General features: G+C 41.3%; 2 protein-coding genes and 2 non-coding genes across 4 annotated transcripts; 2 read left to right on the top strand and 2 right to left on the bottom strand.

The window, feature by feature from the left end:
- Nucleotides 1-4,424: 4,424 nt before the first annotated feature.
- On the bottom strand, nt 4,425-6,371 carry LOC121774335. Its single transcript, XM_042171227.1, has 2 exons — nt 5,024-6,371; nt 4,425-4,834 (listed from the first exon to the last, which is right to left on the bottom strand). Exons 1-2 carry the CDS (start codon nt 6,369-6,371, stop codon nt 4,425-4,427), a joined length of 1,758 nt encoding a protein of 585 aa, XP_042027161.1.
- On the top strand, nt 5,878-5,984 carry LOC121793199. The gene has a single exon (XR_006049037.1). It is a non-coding gene; the product is annotated as a small nucleolar RNA R71 (small nucleolar RNA).
- A 6,345-nt stretch (nt 6,372-12,716) lies between the features above and the next one.
- LOC121774325 lies at nt 12,717-15,368 on the bottom strand. Its single transcript, XM_042171219.1, has 2 exons — nt 14,021-15,368; nt 12,717-13,831 (listed from the first exon to the last, which is right to left on the bottom strand). The coding sequence occupies exons 1-2, from the start codon at nt 15,366-15,368 to the stop codon at nt 12,717-12,719; spliced, it is 2,463 nt and encodes an 820-aa protein (XP_042027153.1).
- On the top strand, nt 14,875-14,981 carry LOC121793197. Its single transcript, XR_006049035.1, has one exon. It is a non-coding gene; the product is annotated as a small nucleolar RNA R71 (small nucleolar RNA).
- Nucleotides 15,369-15,736: the final 368 nt, after the last annotated feature.

Here is a 15,736-nt window from a genome sequence, read left to right as displayed (position 1 = left end):
GGGCATTGGAAGCCAGGCTGTCCTAAGAAGGGCAAGGCTACAGGTATGCACCAAGCTTTAGTAGTCGAGTCATGTTTGGCTTCGAAATCTACTTGCACTTGGGTTATTGACACTGGAGCTACTTATCATATTTGTTTTGATCCTGACTTAATGCAGGTGACAAGACGACTGCGTGATCATGAGATCAAAGTCCAGCTGGGCGACGCTACAAAAGTGGCGGTCGTTGCAGTGGGAGACGTTTATTTGCGTTTTAGTAGTGATAGATTTTTGATTTTGAAGAATGTTTTGTTGATACCTTCTTTTAGAAGAAATTTAATTTCAGTTTCTAAATTAGTTTTTAATGGATATTCAATTTCTTTAATGGCAATTGCGTTATTAAGAAAGATGGTTCTTATATCTGTCGTGGTATCATGGAAAACGATCTGTACACAATCTCATCTATACAATTTAATAATCGCAAATTAGAACTCAATACAACATCGAAAATTTCAAAGAAATGAAAAGAACCTTCAAGATCAATGAACGAAACATACTTATGGCACCTTAGACTTGGTCACGCCAATGAAATGAGGATCCATTCTCTTGTTAAACAAGATCTTATTAAAGGTCTAGAGGAGGAACCTTTTCATAAGTGTGAGTCATGCTTAGAAGGCAAGATGACCAAGAGGCCTTTTCAGGCTAAGGGCAATAGGGCCAAGGAAGTACTTGAGCTCGTTCATTCCGATGTATGTGGACCAATGTCTACTGAAGCAAGAGGTGGTTTTCGATACTTCATCACATTCATTGATGACTTCTCAAAAATTGGATACGTCTATTTGATGACCCACAAGTCAGAGTCCTTTAACAAATTCAAGGAATTTAAGGCTCAAGTGGAAAATCATCATGGTAAGAATATCAAATGCCTGCGATATGATCGTGGAGGCGAATACCTCAGTGCCGAGTTTTTGGACTACTTGTCGGAGTCGGGAATCCAATCCCAATTGACTGCACCGGGGACGCCCCAGCAGAACGGCGTGGCTGAAAGAAAGAACATGACCTTGTTAAACATGGTCCGATCGATGATGAGTTATGCACGACTACCTATTTCGTTTTGGGGACATGCCTTGCTTTCTGCAAGCCATACATTAGACAATTTACCGTCAAAATCCGTACCTACTACTCCTTATAAGTTGTGGACTGGGCGCAAGCCCAATCTAGCACATCTCAAGATTTGGGGTTTCCCGGCTTATGTATTGGAAAATGATCCAACTAAGCTAGGATCTAGGACGGAGATGTGTATGTTTATAGGGTACCCCAAAGGGACGAAAGGTTATGAATTCTTTAGTCTCCGAGATAAGAAAGTTATTGTGAGCACTCACGCCACATTCTTAGAGGAAGACTTTGTAATGAATCATAGACCCAGCAGAGAAGTGGCTCTAGAAGAGCTAACTTTTGTCACAAGTTCCATTAACCAGGAACAAGTACCAGGTGTACAAACTATTCCCGAAACTTCAACTTCTACTCTAAATATTGTAGTACCGCGCCGCAGTGGGAGGGTCTCGCATGAACCCGACAGATACATTGGTTTGGGGGAATCCATGGATCACTCCTCGGACAGCAATGTGTTAGATCCCTGGAACTTTGCGGAGGCGCTGGCAGATGTCGATCATTGCAAATGAGTGAAAGCAATGGATTCGGAACTACAATCTATGATAGACAAAGACGTCTACGATTTGTCCATCATACCCGAAGGATGTACTGCCATTGGGAGCAAGTGGATATATAAACGTAAATGTGGACCCGATGGACGAGTTAAAGTCTTCAAGGCAAGACTAGTGGCCAAGGGGTAAAACTCTAATTATTATTTTCCAATGAATGCAACAGATTATTTTTGTAGTAATGTTGTTATTTTTTACATTTAATGGATGTTTATTGCATATTTAAATGTATAAGTGAACATAACAAAGTCTAAGTCTTTGTTTTAGTAGACCGGTTGTGGGCTGCACTCAATTTAAGGTACGCGGTCAGTCATGAACAAAGAAAAATAAGAATTTCACAACCTAGATAGGCCTAGACTACCAATCGTGAAAGGTTGCAATGTCAGTCCGATTATTTCTTAGCCTTATTGAAATATGATGACGTTGGTGTGGTATAGCACTGAATGGATCTAACAGCAAGACGAGTCTTTATGCTATCTACTGAAAGACGAGGTCGTGATAATTAATTTCGTAATCAATGTACGTTAGCATTGAGCATACGATATTGAGTATCTACTAATTTGACTTACCAAAGGTGCGGGTTTTTTGTCACCCAACGATCCAGGTATATTGGGTAGTGGTGATCATTATCTGCGGTGCTAGGATTGCTATTATGTTGAATCGTGCGCGAGGAGAGTCTCATTTGATAACATCCACAAGAGGAGCTCGAAACAAGGTTTTATTATTCGGAACCTAGCTAGTTGGAGTTTAATTACTCTATGAATAATAAATAAGAATTTCTTGCTAAGTCCACTCTTAGAAATTAAAATATGTTAATTAATTAAGTCCATAGGAGACATTGATTAATTAATGAATGTTTCTATCTTAAGCGCGGGAAATAAAATTAAACAATTTAAAGGAAACCCGGAATACTTGTAATTTTGGATTTGGAAAGGCAGTGCAATATTACTTCTGTAGTGGCTGCGTGTAATATTCCAATATAAGCTTGTATTAAATTGTGGGTTCAATTTAATTAGTAAAAAGCTAATTGGGTGAGGCTATTTCCAAATTCTTCCTTAGATCCCTGACTGGACCCAATATGTGACTTAATATAAATAGGAGAATAAAGGGAAAAAAACACTTTTTCTGTTCAAAATTTTGCGTCCACTCTTTTTGAGAGAGAGAGATCGAAAATTGCTTTCTTCCGTGAGCAGAGTTCTGTCTTCGTTATTCAAGTCCTAGTACACTGGTGAGATTTGCCCACACAAATATCAGTCTACAGTCCGAGACACCAGTCAGAAGATCTGAGGTCGAGTTCTGAAGATCTTCACGTGGAGAAGACGCAAGCCATCTTCGATTCTTCAGTGAATCAACGAGGTAAACTGGCTAACTACGTAGTATACATGCTTTAGGATTTATTTGTTCTAAAGCATGATTATGATTCAAGTTATGAGCATGATACGTGGGATAATTACGCGAATAGAATTTGTTTAAATAATCTACTAAATAGATCAAATTCATGTGATCGGTTTTATTCATGCACGCTTCCGCTGCCAACCCCTTCAGATATTGTTCAGCGTGGTATTGATAATATATATACATGTCCACGATAACTACAATCATTATACAGACAAGTATAGATTTCAATGAAGTAGTTTTCATATCTTATGTAGCGTGTACAGGAGTTTCTTTGGCATAGTGCCAACTCTTATCTTATTGTCCAAGGGATTATGTTAGAAACTTTTTTTTATGAAATTTCATAAATTAACTAAACTTGTAGCCTTCACTTTGCTTGATGAGCATACTAATAAATAAAATAAGAAATGATCCAGCTTAATCTTCCTTAGAAAATGAGTTAGTTGATTTTATGCAAATATTAAAGTATTTGATTTGACCAAATTATCAACATCACATATACTTGTCTATTTCATTTTAAATTTCCATAAACATTTCATATGATCATAAGATATCACGAATTTTGATTCATCTTATTTATAAAAATATGTCATACTGTCTTATAAGTTATAACGGAACAATTATTATGATTACCCACCAGATCAACAAAATCCCAAATGTATCATATAGCTAGATTCAAGATTCCACTATATATTCTTAATTTTTTGTCCCTTTTATTTTCACTTTTAAATTATTTTGCGTATATATGCATTCTGATATTATTATATACCACATCAATTTTATCTCATATGCTATAATATTTATAATATTCAGTTGAGGTTATTTTTCGTTATCTAATATATAGCGTAATTTTGAATCAGACAAAAATATTATATTTATAGTTTGTCAGAACAAAAGTAATAAATCTATAATTTAGAAATAATATATATACACAAAGTACTCGAAACTAAGACAATTGGTGTAGATTAATAAATTTAAGGACGATTAATTAACAAGTGGATAGCTATATTAAATTAATAAGCTTAATTATCTATCCCTATACAAACATTTATTGTGAGGGACCAGTCCATTAATTTATGATTAATGATCACCCAGAATTATGCAAGAGCACACGTCAGATTATATAATCCAATAAGCTGAAAGGATTTCATGCTATTTTTATCAATTTTCACATATATTTCGTATTAATTGACAAATCTTTTATGACTAAATGATGTGGCAGCTATCCGGCGGCGCCACCGCCTTCCGCCGTCAATATATAATCAGAAAAAGTTAATCGCTACCTACGCTACGTGTACCTTAATCTTTTTACGCATAATTCAGTGTAATATATTAATAATAAGCATATTCTTGTTTAATTTGCAGAGTAAACGATTTTGTGTTTATGGATATTATACTCATGGGCATCATTCCCGAAATCAGTTGTGAGCAATTCATGCTCAATGCCACTATTCCCTCGTCTTGAAGTTTCTCCTTGTTTGCCATCATGTCCTTGAAGAACTTGGAGAACTTGGGGAAATTAGTGAAGAGGTCCACCAACGATACATCCACATTCACTTTTCGAATCACGTTCATCATCCACTCGAAGCTTTTCTCCTTTGGAGCTCTCTTCTTCCTCTTCGGTGGATATGGTGGAGGAGGAATGTGATCAGGGAAGTTGAACTTGCTTTTCGGGTCTAATGCCGGACTTGTCATCAGCTGTCCCTTTGATCCCATCTCTACTTTCTGCTTTCCCTTCTTTTCTGCCAAAAACTTCTCGCTTAACTCGGATTCTACACCATTTTCCTTGCTGCCGGATGCAGCCTGTTCTTGACCATGTTGGGCACCCTGCACCAACGCGGGACTTCCCTTACATGCCTCGTCCGCCCCTGCGTGCGAGGAATGCAAGCCTAACATCTCATCCGCCCCTGCGTGTGAGATGCCGGAAGTACCTTGGCCGTCCATTGATGGTGTCGAATCCAACTCACGACCACTTCTCAAGACCACTGCCTTACACTGTTCATTGCCTCTCGGATTAGGTACGGTATTGCTCGGGATGGTGTTAGGAATCCTCGTGTGTGATGCCGTGGCAAGCTGCCCTATCTGCGTCTCAAGATTCCTCATTGTCGCATCCATCTGCCCAAACTTTTCCACCGTCCTTTCCTTGAAATTTTCGTTCTCCTTTTGACTCTTAGTCATGAAAGAGAGAATCTGCCCCAACTGATCCTCGACGGTTGGCTTCTTCTCATAACCCGGCGGTTGAGTGTTGTTCCTCCATTGATTTCCCGAGTTGTTGCTAGGACCAGCCTGATTCCATCCCGTTTGTTGAGGCATCCAATTTTGCTGATTGTTGTATTGGTTGCCCTGATTGAACCCTTGCCGATTGTTGCCAATATAGTTCACATCTTCCACAGGTGGTCCTTGAAGACTTGGGCACTGATCAGTATGATGCCCGCCTTGGCACAACCCACATCTCATCACCGTCACAGCTTGGGGTTGAGGAGTCAGTTGAAGAGATTTAACTGCCTTTGTCATCGACGACATTTGAGTGCTAATGTCCGCCAGTTGAGCCTCAATTGCAGTCACTCTTTCCGCATCCTTTGTAGCACCAAATGTATCTCCTGCTCTATCAGCCCCTCGCCTTGGATTGTGCCAATTCCGTTGATTGTTGGCCAGCCTTTGAAACAAAGCCCTTACCTCATCGTGAGTTAGATCATCTAGGTTCCCATTCGAACCTGCAGTCACCAATCCCGTGCCTTCACTGTTGAGTCCCTTGTAGAATTTCAAAAGGTCATGCCCCGGAGCTAGTCCGTGACTTGGGCATTTCCTTATCAATTCCGTGAATCTCTTCCATGCTTCCGCGAAGGACTCGTCATACTTCTGTCGGAAAGAGGTGATCTCCTCTCTCAACTTCTCAATCTTCATAGGAGAATTGTATTCCAAGAGGAACAACGTCTTCAACTCTTGGAACGTTGCTATGTTGTAGCCCGGGAGTGAGTCATACCACGCTCTTGCGTTCTCCCTCAACGAGAACGGAAATAGGGCCCTCTTAATCCGATGATGCTCCACATTTGGAGGTCTATGCGAGTTTTTCAGCTCATAAAAGGCATTGAGGTGGCTCACCGGATCTTCCTCATCCCGTCCGTGGAAAAGATTTCCTCCATTCACCAAACTAATGTAGTGAGGTGGAATGTTGACGTTGTCGTTTGCATAAGCAAACTCCCCCGGATGCTCAATTCCCGATCTTAGAGTGTCGCCAAACCTCACCACGGGTGGTGGAATCTCATTGTGATCTGCCATTGATTCACCGTCTGAATCCTGATCCCTTTCTTCACCAAAGAGTCGGTTACTTCTGAATGGACTCGAATAGTCCGGGAATATCTCAAACTCTGAACCTCTGACCTTACTTCTTCTTTGATAACAGAGTAGTCCAAACGGTGGTGTACCCTGTGATCGCGTGTGCATTCACTTTTTTTTTTTTTTTTACCTGCGCAACAGAAAATACACCAAGCACAAGCACAATATATTTCCCTATTACCGAAAGCGAGACCTCTCGACAACTTCGGGGTAAGTACTATAAAGTGTGTGTGCTTAAGTGAAAACTAAACTACCTAACTAAGAGTTAAAAGATGTCACCTAGAAAATATACTCCTTCGTCTTCAAGTCCAGACGCGGTAGATGGCTATCACCTCCAAGAACACGAAATGAGTACCTACAAAAATAAGAGAAAGATCAAATAAAAATAAAACAAAACACAAACTAGAAGTTAAACAATCTATTGCCCTCCCCGGCAACGGCGCCAAAACTTGATGTGTAATTTTCGAGTTCAATTATCAAGTGTATAATAACACAAGTTTAATTAATTAACTCTAATATTACAGCAATACTGCAAGAATACAGTGTCGATTGTAATACTTCGAGTGTCGATCCACAGGGAAGGAATTGATTATTTAATTCTAAAACAAAGAAAATACATACTAAAAGCTGATTTGTTTTGAAGATTTTGATTTCCAAAAGTTGATGACAAAAAGCAACTACAAGTTAACTAAGTGAAACTTTTCAAAAAGGAGAAAGATGTCACTCCAAGTTGCTCACGAGGCTTGTATTATTCTACACCTTTAACAATGAAACACATGAAGGGATTAAAACATCAACCTAATCACGTACACTGAACATATTTGTGACGTATAATTCACAGTCAGCTGAACACTTGTTCCATGAATTAATTTTCAAAGATATTAAATTCCTGCAGAAGCGCGGGAATAAAAGATCTTCTACTATAAGCTCCTACTTAATCCACTATCAAATTATCCTCTGAACAATTCAAATTCGATAGCAATCCAACAATCAAACATTCCTAAACTATGTTAAAGAGACAATAGCATAAGAAATAACATCACTATATTATTAGCCAAAATTATAGTGAATAATATTAAGCACATTGTTGGAAACAATCACATAAGTTCACTGGTGTAAAAACATTCATACAAGCCTAGATTACAACTTGGAGCAACACAAGATTTTTAGCCAATCATTATCGGACTAGGAAGAATAAAAATTGGAAGAAAAACCCTTTTAACCATGGAGCTTGAAGAAATAGCAGCTTTGACTTGGACTCTTATTTTTCAATCAATTTCCTTCTCTCAAAAAACCACACGTCACTTTCTATTCACTATTTCTCCAAATGCCCAATTCTCCAAAAATGGCGTCTCTCCCTGTCAATTCAATTCCGCCTCTCTCTACCTTTTTTTTCTCCCTCTTTCTCCGCCAAAAACTCCTCTCTCCTCCCTCTGAAACTGCCGACAGAAACTGCATTTGCAGTTATAATTAAATCACCCGGCCGGGTGGTATTTTTGGGCATAAAATTAACCCGGCCGGGTGACATAAATTCGACCCCTCCTGGACTTCCCATGCCTCGCGAAAATCACCCGGCCGGGTGGTATTTTTGGGCATGAAATTAACCCGGCCGGGTGGCCACTTTTGAGAGCTTTCTGCACAGCTTTTCACCCTCCGAGTTTCCTTCTTTGTTTCACCATTTACTCCTCTTCCTACACCATAAAACACACTTTTGCAAGCATCAAACTATATAAATCATGTAAAGTTATGGAAATAACAATGTAAATTTGATTCACATCAAATACCCCCAAACTTATTTACTTGCTCGTCCTCGGGCAAGATCATATAAAACACAACACTTTGAAGCTCAACTCACAAAAGTTTTTTCAAAAGTTTTCAAAAGAATGAATCACGTAGAGACATGAATGACAAAGTCTAAACCCCCAACAATTTCAATCAAGATTTCCCACTCTCATGAACCATCACTTATCAACTTAGAACTTCAAGTCAAGGTGCATTTCAAAGTAAGTCCAAACATGTAATCATACAACTCAAACCGTCATCATTGACTCGTCAAGCATTACTTACCACATAGACTCGCGGATTTCAAATCAAACTTCATTAACTCTACCAAGTTATTTACAAAGCATCCACAAGCATCAACAAAAAGGTCCAAGGTCTTAATTCAAGGTTGTAATGGGGCTAGGGATGAGGTAGGATACATATGGATAGTGAGCTCAAAGGGAACACATTTGAGTGCCAAATTCTTCCCTCCTACAACTTCCTTCCAAAGATCAAACAACAAAATATTACAACCAACTCTCACTCCCCCAAACTTGAGATCAAATCTAGACAAGATTACATATTACACAAATAGAAGCTCTTACTTTATTTCACAACTTTTTTTTCTTCTTCTTTCATTTTTTTCTAAACAAGACCTCGACTCTTGCAAATTTGGAGGTCGTCTTTTTCTTTCTTTTTGTTTTTTTTTTCTCTAAGAACTTCATTCTTTTCACTTATACATTACATCAAGTCTAAAAATGTCTACACTTTTGCAATACACCACCCAACACTCAACATTCAACCACCCAGCTCAAATTAGTATTTAGCACCCAAATAGTAGCAAGGTCTTTCAATGAGGCTAAAATGAGGCTTATTTAATTGGCTAAGTGATAGGCTAAGTGTTTACACAAATAATAGGAGATTAAGCTCAAAGTGGATTCTAGGGGATCATTTGATGGACTAGGCATGTGATTATTTGGCCATTGAGTTCATCCTAGTGCCTTATCCTCCCAAATCGTTGACACAAACGAACGCAAGCACTTCACTCGATAAAGCAAATCAATCTAAAATAATTTCAACAAGACATGCGATTTTCACACTCTCCTCAACTCAAGAAATCGATTGTAATCACAACATGCTCTTTCAAGTAAATTCATGCACCCATTCCATTCATCCTAGGCTTCAAAGATCAAGTAAAATCAAATAAGATTTCCCAACCAGAAAGCCGAGGATAAAGCATGCACCCATCAATTACATGATTCGAAACACTTTTATCAAACAATACACCCAAAAAACATTCATCATGTATAGCATTATTCAACTTCAAACGACCCCCCCAAACTTGAATGCATCATTGTCCTCAATGCATGCAAAGAAGAATATAAATGAAGTAAAGGGAAAGAGGACTCCCCCAAACTTGGCATGAAGTCCATAGTGCATTCGGGTGGGTGGGTGGGTGTATTTTTCTTTGTGGGTGTGCATCCTCATAAGCTCCAACATACATCACATCTCCATGTTGCTCTTACAAAAAGAAACAAAACCTACAAAAAGAAACACTCAATTCAAAATAAATGTTAGAGGAAAGAATTGAGCAAACAAAACCTCCAACATATGAAATCAAAAAAAAAAAAAAAAAAAAAAACTTGGGTTGCCTCCCAATCAGCGCCTTTGTTTATAGTCGTTGGCTCGACCTTCTTCATCCTTGATCTACACTCTTGAGTCCACTAGTGTAGTCACTTCTTCTGTCTCCATGCCACCTTCAACTCCTACATAGGCCTTCAAACGTTGGCCATTCACCTTCCAAATGCTACCATTCTTCTGATCCCGAACATCCACAGCACCATAGGGGTATACCTTGTGCACCACATAAGGACCTCAACATCTAGACTTGAGCTTGCCCGGAAACAGTTTAAGCCGAGAGTTGTACAAAAGGACCAGTTGTCCCTCATGGAATTGACGAGGCTTAATGGCTGCATCGTGAATCTTCTTAGCCCGCTCCTTGTAGAGGTCAACGCTCTCATATGCACGGAGCCTAAACTCATCCATCTCATTCAAATCGCACATCCTCTTCTCGGCTGCAGCATCATAATCCAAATTAAGCTTTTGCAAAGCCCAAAAAGCTTTATGCTCAAGCTCTACCGGCAAATGGCAAGCCTTCCCAAATACCAATTTGTATGGTGAAGTTCCAATCGGGGTCTTGTACGCCGTTCGATATGCCCACAAAGCATCATCTAACTTTTGAGCCCAATCCTTCCGAGACGGCCGTACAACTTTCTCAAGCACCCGCTTTATCTCACGATTGGAGACTTCAACTTGACCACTCGTTTGGGGATGATAAGGGGTAGCAACCTTGTGTTGGACACCATACTTTCCTAGGAGGTTTTCAAACAATTTGTTGCAAAAATGAGTTTCTCCATCACTGATAATGGCTCGTGGTGTCCCAAAGCGGTTAAAGATGTGATTCTTGATAAATTTCAACACCACTTTGGCATCATTGGTTGCCGAGGCCACTGCCTCTACCCACTTAGATACGTAGTCGACAGCAACGAGAATGTATTGCTGCCCATTAGACTTGGGAAACGGTCCCATGAAGTCTATTCCCCAAACATCGAAAAGTTCTACCTCGTGAATATTATTCATCGGCATTTTATTCCTCCACGAGATATTGCCGGCTCTTTGGCAACTGTCACATCGTTCTACATAGGCTTTTGCATCCTTGAAGATCGATGGCCAAAAGAATCCGGACTGAAGCACTTTAAAAGCAGTTCGTCGTGCTCCAAAGTGGCCGCCATACAACGAATCATGGCATGCAGACAAAATCTGAAGGTGCTCATGCTCTCCAACGCACCTTCGAATCACTCCATCACTACAAATCCGGAAGAGAAACGGATCTTCCCAAACATATGTGCGGGTGTCACTCAAAAACTTCTTCTTTTGGTTAGATGACAACCCTTCTGGTATAATGCCCGTAACAAGGTAGTTTGCCAAATTGGCAAACCACGGCACATATGTTTCCCGAGCCTCCACTTGCAACACTTGCTCGTCGGGAAATTTCTCATTTATCCTTTTCTTTCTTTCATCTTCCGTCTCTTCCAATCCCTCTAGTCTAGAGAGATGATCAGCTACCAAGTTCTCGGTCCCCTTTTTGTCTTTAATCTCCACATCAAACTCTTGTAGTAAGAGGATCCACCTTACCAACCGAGGCTTTGCATCTTTCTTATTCATCAAATATTTGATAGCTGAATGGTCCGTGAACACTACCACTTTCGTGCCAAGTAAGTAAGCACGAAACTTCTCGAAAGCATACACAACTGTTAACATTTCCTTCTCTGTCGTGGTGTAATTCAGTTGAGCTTCATTGAGTACTTTGCTAGCATAGTAGACGGCGTGTAGGACCTTGTCTCTCCTTTGGCCTAGAACGGCCCCCACACCATAGTCTGAAGCATCACACATCAACTCAAACGGCTTTGACCAATCGGGTGTGATAATAATAGGAGCTTCGACTAGCTTTTTCATCAACAATTCAAATGCCTCAAGGCATTTCCCATCAAAGACGAACTTGGCATCCTTTTCAAGCAAGTTGCAAAGTGGCTTTGCAATCTTTGAAAAATCTTTTATAAACCGTCGGTAGAATCCCGCATGACCAAGGAAACTACGGATGCCCTTCACATTCGTTGGGGGAGGTAACTTCGAGATCACATCAATCTTCGCCTTATCCATCTCCAACCCCAACTCCGACACCTTGTGTCCCAACACTATGCCCTCCTTGACCATAAATTGACACTTTTCCCAATTTAGCACGAGATTTGACTCCTCACATCTTTGTAGGACCCGTCTCAAGTTTTCTAAGCAAAAGTCAAATGAGGATCCAAAGACGGAGAAATCATCCATGAAGATCTCCATGATATCTTCATTCATATCGGAAAAAATTACCATCATGCAACGTTGGAATGTAGCCGGTGCATTACACAAACCAAAAGGCATCCGGCGGAAGGCATAAGTTCCAATAGGACATGTGAATGTCGTCTTTTCCTGATCTTCCGGGGCAATTGCAATCTGATTGTACCCCGAATATCCATCTAGAAAACAATAATGGGAATAACCCGCGATCCTATCGAGCAACTGATCCAGAAATGGCAACGGGAAGTGATCTTTTCTTGTCGCCGTGTTCAACTTTCTATAATCCATGCACACTCTCCATGAGTTCACCAATCGAGTTGCCAAAACTTCATTCTTCTCATTGACAGTCACGGTTATTCCCCCTTTCTTTGGTACACATTGCACCGGGCTAACCCACTCACTATCGGAAATGGGATAGATCATCCCATATTTCAACAATTTCTTCACTTCTTTTTCAACCACTTCTTGCATAAGTGGGTTCAACCTCCTTTGTCTCTCTCTTACCGGCTTAGCTCCATCTTCCATCAAGATTTTATGCATGCATATTGCGGGGCTAATTCCTTTGATGTAGGCAATGGACCAACCTAGAGCTTTCTTGTGTGACTTCAGTAGCTCTATCAACTTCAATTATTCTTCATCATTCAACATCGCCGATATCACAACCGGTAAAGATTCATCCTCACCAAGGAATGCGTATTTCAGATTTGTCGGGAGTGGCTTCAATTCTAGCTTTGGTGGTACTTCAATTGAAGGCTGCACATCCGCCACGAAAGTATCCACCACACATTCATTCTCGAGACTTGGTTGATCAATTTGAGCATCCTCACTTTCATCAAAATCAAAATCAACTTTAATTGTCGAACCAAAGTCTCTTTCCAAGCTCCCCTTATCATAAACGCTTCCTTCTATACTTGCCGAGCAACGCATCTTGTCAAAGATACACTTGTCGAGGACATCAACTCTAAAGCACGCTTTTGCATCACTAGGATGCTTCATCGCTTTCTCCACATTAATGGTCACTTGCTCACCATTAATTCTAAACGTGACTGAGTTATCCTTTGCTCCTAGCAACACGTCCCCTGTGGCAAGAAACGGTCTGCCAAACAGAATTGGCACCTCTTTGTCCTCAGGCATATCCAATACTATGAAATCAACGGGGATGACGAACTTATCTACCTTGACCAAGACATCCTCTACTATTCCTGTGGGCTTCACAATGGAGTGATCAGCCAATTGTAGAGCAATGTCGATGGGCTCCATTCTGTTCTCCAGTCCAATGGCACGTGCTGTTTTCAACGCCATCAGTGAGATCCCCGATCCTTGATCCAATAGACATTTGGTGAAAATTGTGTTGCCTATCTCACAAGGAATCACACAACTTCCCGGATCCCTCTTCTTCATGGGCATCATTCCCGAAATCAGTTGTGAGCAATTCATGCTCAATGCCACTATTCCCTCGTCTTGAAGTTTCTCCTTGTTTGCCATCATGTCCTTGAAGAACTTGGAGAACTTGGGGAAATTAGTGAAGAGGTCCACCAACGATACATCCACATTCACTTTTCGAATCACGTTCATCATCCACTCGAAGCTTTTCTCCTTTGGAGCTCTCTTCTTCCTCTTCGGTGGATATGGTGGAGGAGGAATGTGATCAGGGAAGTTGAACTTGCTTTTCGGGTCTAATGCCGGACTTGTCATCAGCTGTCCCTTTGATCCCATCTCTACTTTCTGCTTTCCCTTCTTTTCTGCCAAAAACTTCTCGCTTAACTCGGATTCTACACCATTTTCCTTGCTGCCGGATGCAGCCTGTTCTTGACCATGTTGGGCACCCTGCACCAACGCGGGACTTCCCTTACATGCCTCGTCCGCCCCTGCGTGCGAGGAATGCAAGCCTAACATCTCATCCGCCCCTGCGTGTGAGATGCCGGAAGTACCTTGGCCGTCCATTGATGGTGTCGAATCCAACTCACGACCACTTCTCAAGACCACTGCCTTACACTGTTCATTGCCTCTCGGATTAGGTACGGTATTGCTCGGGATGGTGTTAGGAATCCTCGTGTGTGATGCCGTGGCAAGCTGCCCTATCTGCGTCTCAAGATTCCTCATTGTCGCATCCATCTGCCCAAACTTTTCCACCGTCCTTTCCTTGAAATTTTCGTTCTCCTTTTGACTCTTAGTCATGAAAGAGAGAATCTGCCCCAACTGATCCTCGACGGTTGGCTTCTTCTCATAACCCGACGGTTGAGTGTTGTTCCTCCATTGATTTCCCGAGTTGTTGCTAGGACCAGCCTGATTCCATCCCGTTTGTTGAGGCATCCAATTTTGCTGATTGTTGTATTGGTTGCCCTGATTGAACCCTTGCCGATTGTTGCCAATATAGTTCACATCTTCCACAGGTGGTCCTTGAAGACTTGGGCACTGATCAGTATGATGCCCGCCTTGGCACAACCCACATCTCATCACCGTCACAGCTTGGGGTTGAGGAGTCAGTTGAAGAGATTTAACTGCCTTTGTCATCGACGACATTTGAGTGCTAATGTCCGCCAGTTGAGCCTCAATTGCGGTCACTCTTTCCGCATCCTTTGTAGCACCAAATGTATCTCCTGCTCTATCAGCCCCTCGCCTTGGATTGTGCCAATTCCGTTGATTGTTGGCCAGCCTTTGAAATAAAGCCCTCACCTCATCGTGAGTTAGATCATCTAAGTTCCCATTCGAACCTACAGTCACCAATCTCGTGCCTTCACTGTTGAGTCCCTTGTAGAATTTCAAAAGGTCATGCCCCGGAGCTAGTCCGTGACTTGGGCATTTCCTTATCAATTCCGTGAATCTCTTCCATGCTTCCGCGAAGGACTCGTCATACTTCTGTCGGAAAGAGGTGATCTCCTCTCTCAACTTCTCAATCTTCATAGGAGAATTGTATTCCAAGAGGAACAACGTCTTCAACTCTTGGAACGTTGCTATGTTGTAGCCCGGGAGTGAGTCATACCACGCTCTTGCGTTCTCCCTCAACGAGAATGGAAATAGGGCCCTCTTAATCCGATGATGCTCCACATTTGGAGGTCTATGCGAGTTTGTCAGCTCATAAAAGGCATTGAGGTGGCTCACCGGATCTTCCTCATCCCGTCCGTGGAAAAGATTTCCTCCATTCACCAAACTAATGTAGTGAGGTGGAATGTTGACGTTGTCGTTTGCATAAGCAAACTCCCCCGGATGCTCAATTCCCGATCTTAGAGTGTCGCCAAACCTCACCACGGGTGGTGGAATCTCATTGTGATCTGCCATTGATTCACCGTCTGAATCCTGATCCCTTTCTTCACCAAAGAGTCGGTTACTTCTGAATGGACTCGAATAGTCCGGGAATATCTCAAACTCTGAACCTCTGACCTTACTTCTTCTTTGATAACAGAGTAGTCCAAACGGTGGTGTACCCTGTGATCGCGTGTGCATTCACTTTTTTTTTTTTTTTTTACCTGCGCAACAGAAAATACACCAAGCACAAGCACAATACATTTCCCTATTACCGAAAGCGAGACCTCTCGACAACTTCGGGGTAAGTACTATAAAGTGTGTGTGCTTAAGTGAAAACTAAACTACCTAACTAAGAGTTAAAAGATGTCACCTAGAAAATATACTCCTTCGTCTTCAAGTCC

The sequence above is a fragment of the Salvia splendens genome, chromosome 2 (genome assembly GCF_004379255.2).
Source record: "Salvia splendens isolate huo1 chromosome 2, SspV2, whole genome shotgun sequence".
Taxonomy (NCBI): Eukaryota; Viridiplantae; Streptophyta; class Magnoliopsida; order Lamiales; family Lamiaceae; genus Salvia; species Salvia splendens.
This window is presented reverse-complemented; position numbering and strand designations above follow the sequence as displayed.

Coding starts and splice junctions, on each gene's coding strand:
- LOC121774335 (XM_042171227.1), bottom strand. CDS start 6,371: ATGGCAGATCACAATGAGATTCCACCACCCGTGGTGAGGTTTGGCGAC. Junction 4,835..5,023: donor ACCATCAATGGACGGCCAAG/GTACTTCCGGCA, acceptor AGTTTTTGGCAG/AAAAGAAGGGAAAGCAGAAA.
- LOC121774325 (XM_042171219.1), bottom strand. CDS start 15,368: ATGGCAGATCACAATGAGATTCCACCACCCGTGGTGAGGTTTGGCGAC. Junction 13,832..14,020: donor ACCATCAATGGACGGCCAAG/GTACTTCCGGCA, acceptor AGTTTTTGGCAG/AAAAGAAGGGAAAGCAGAAA.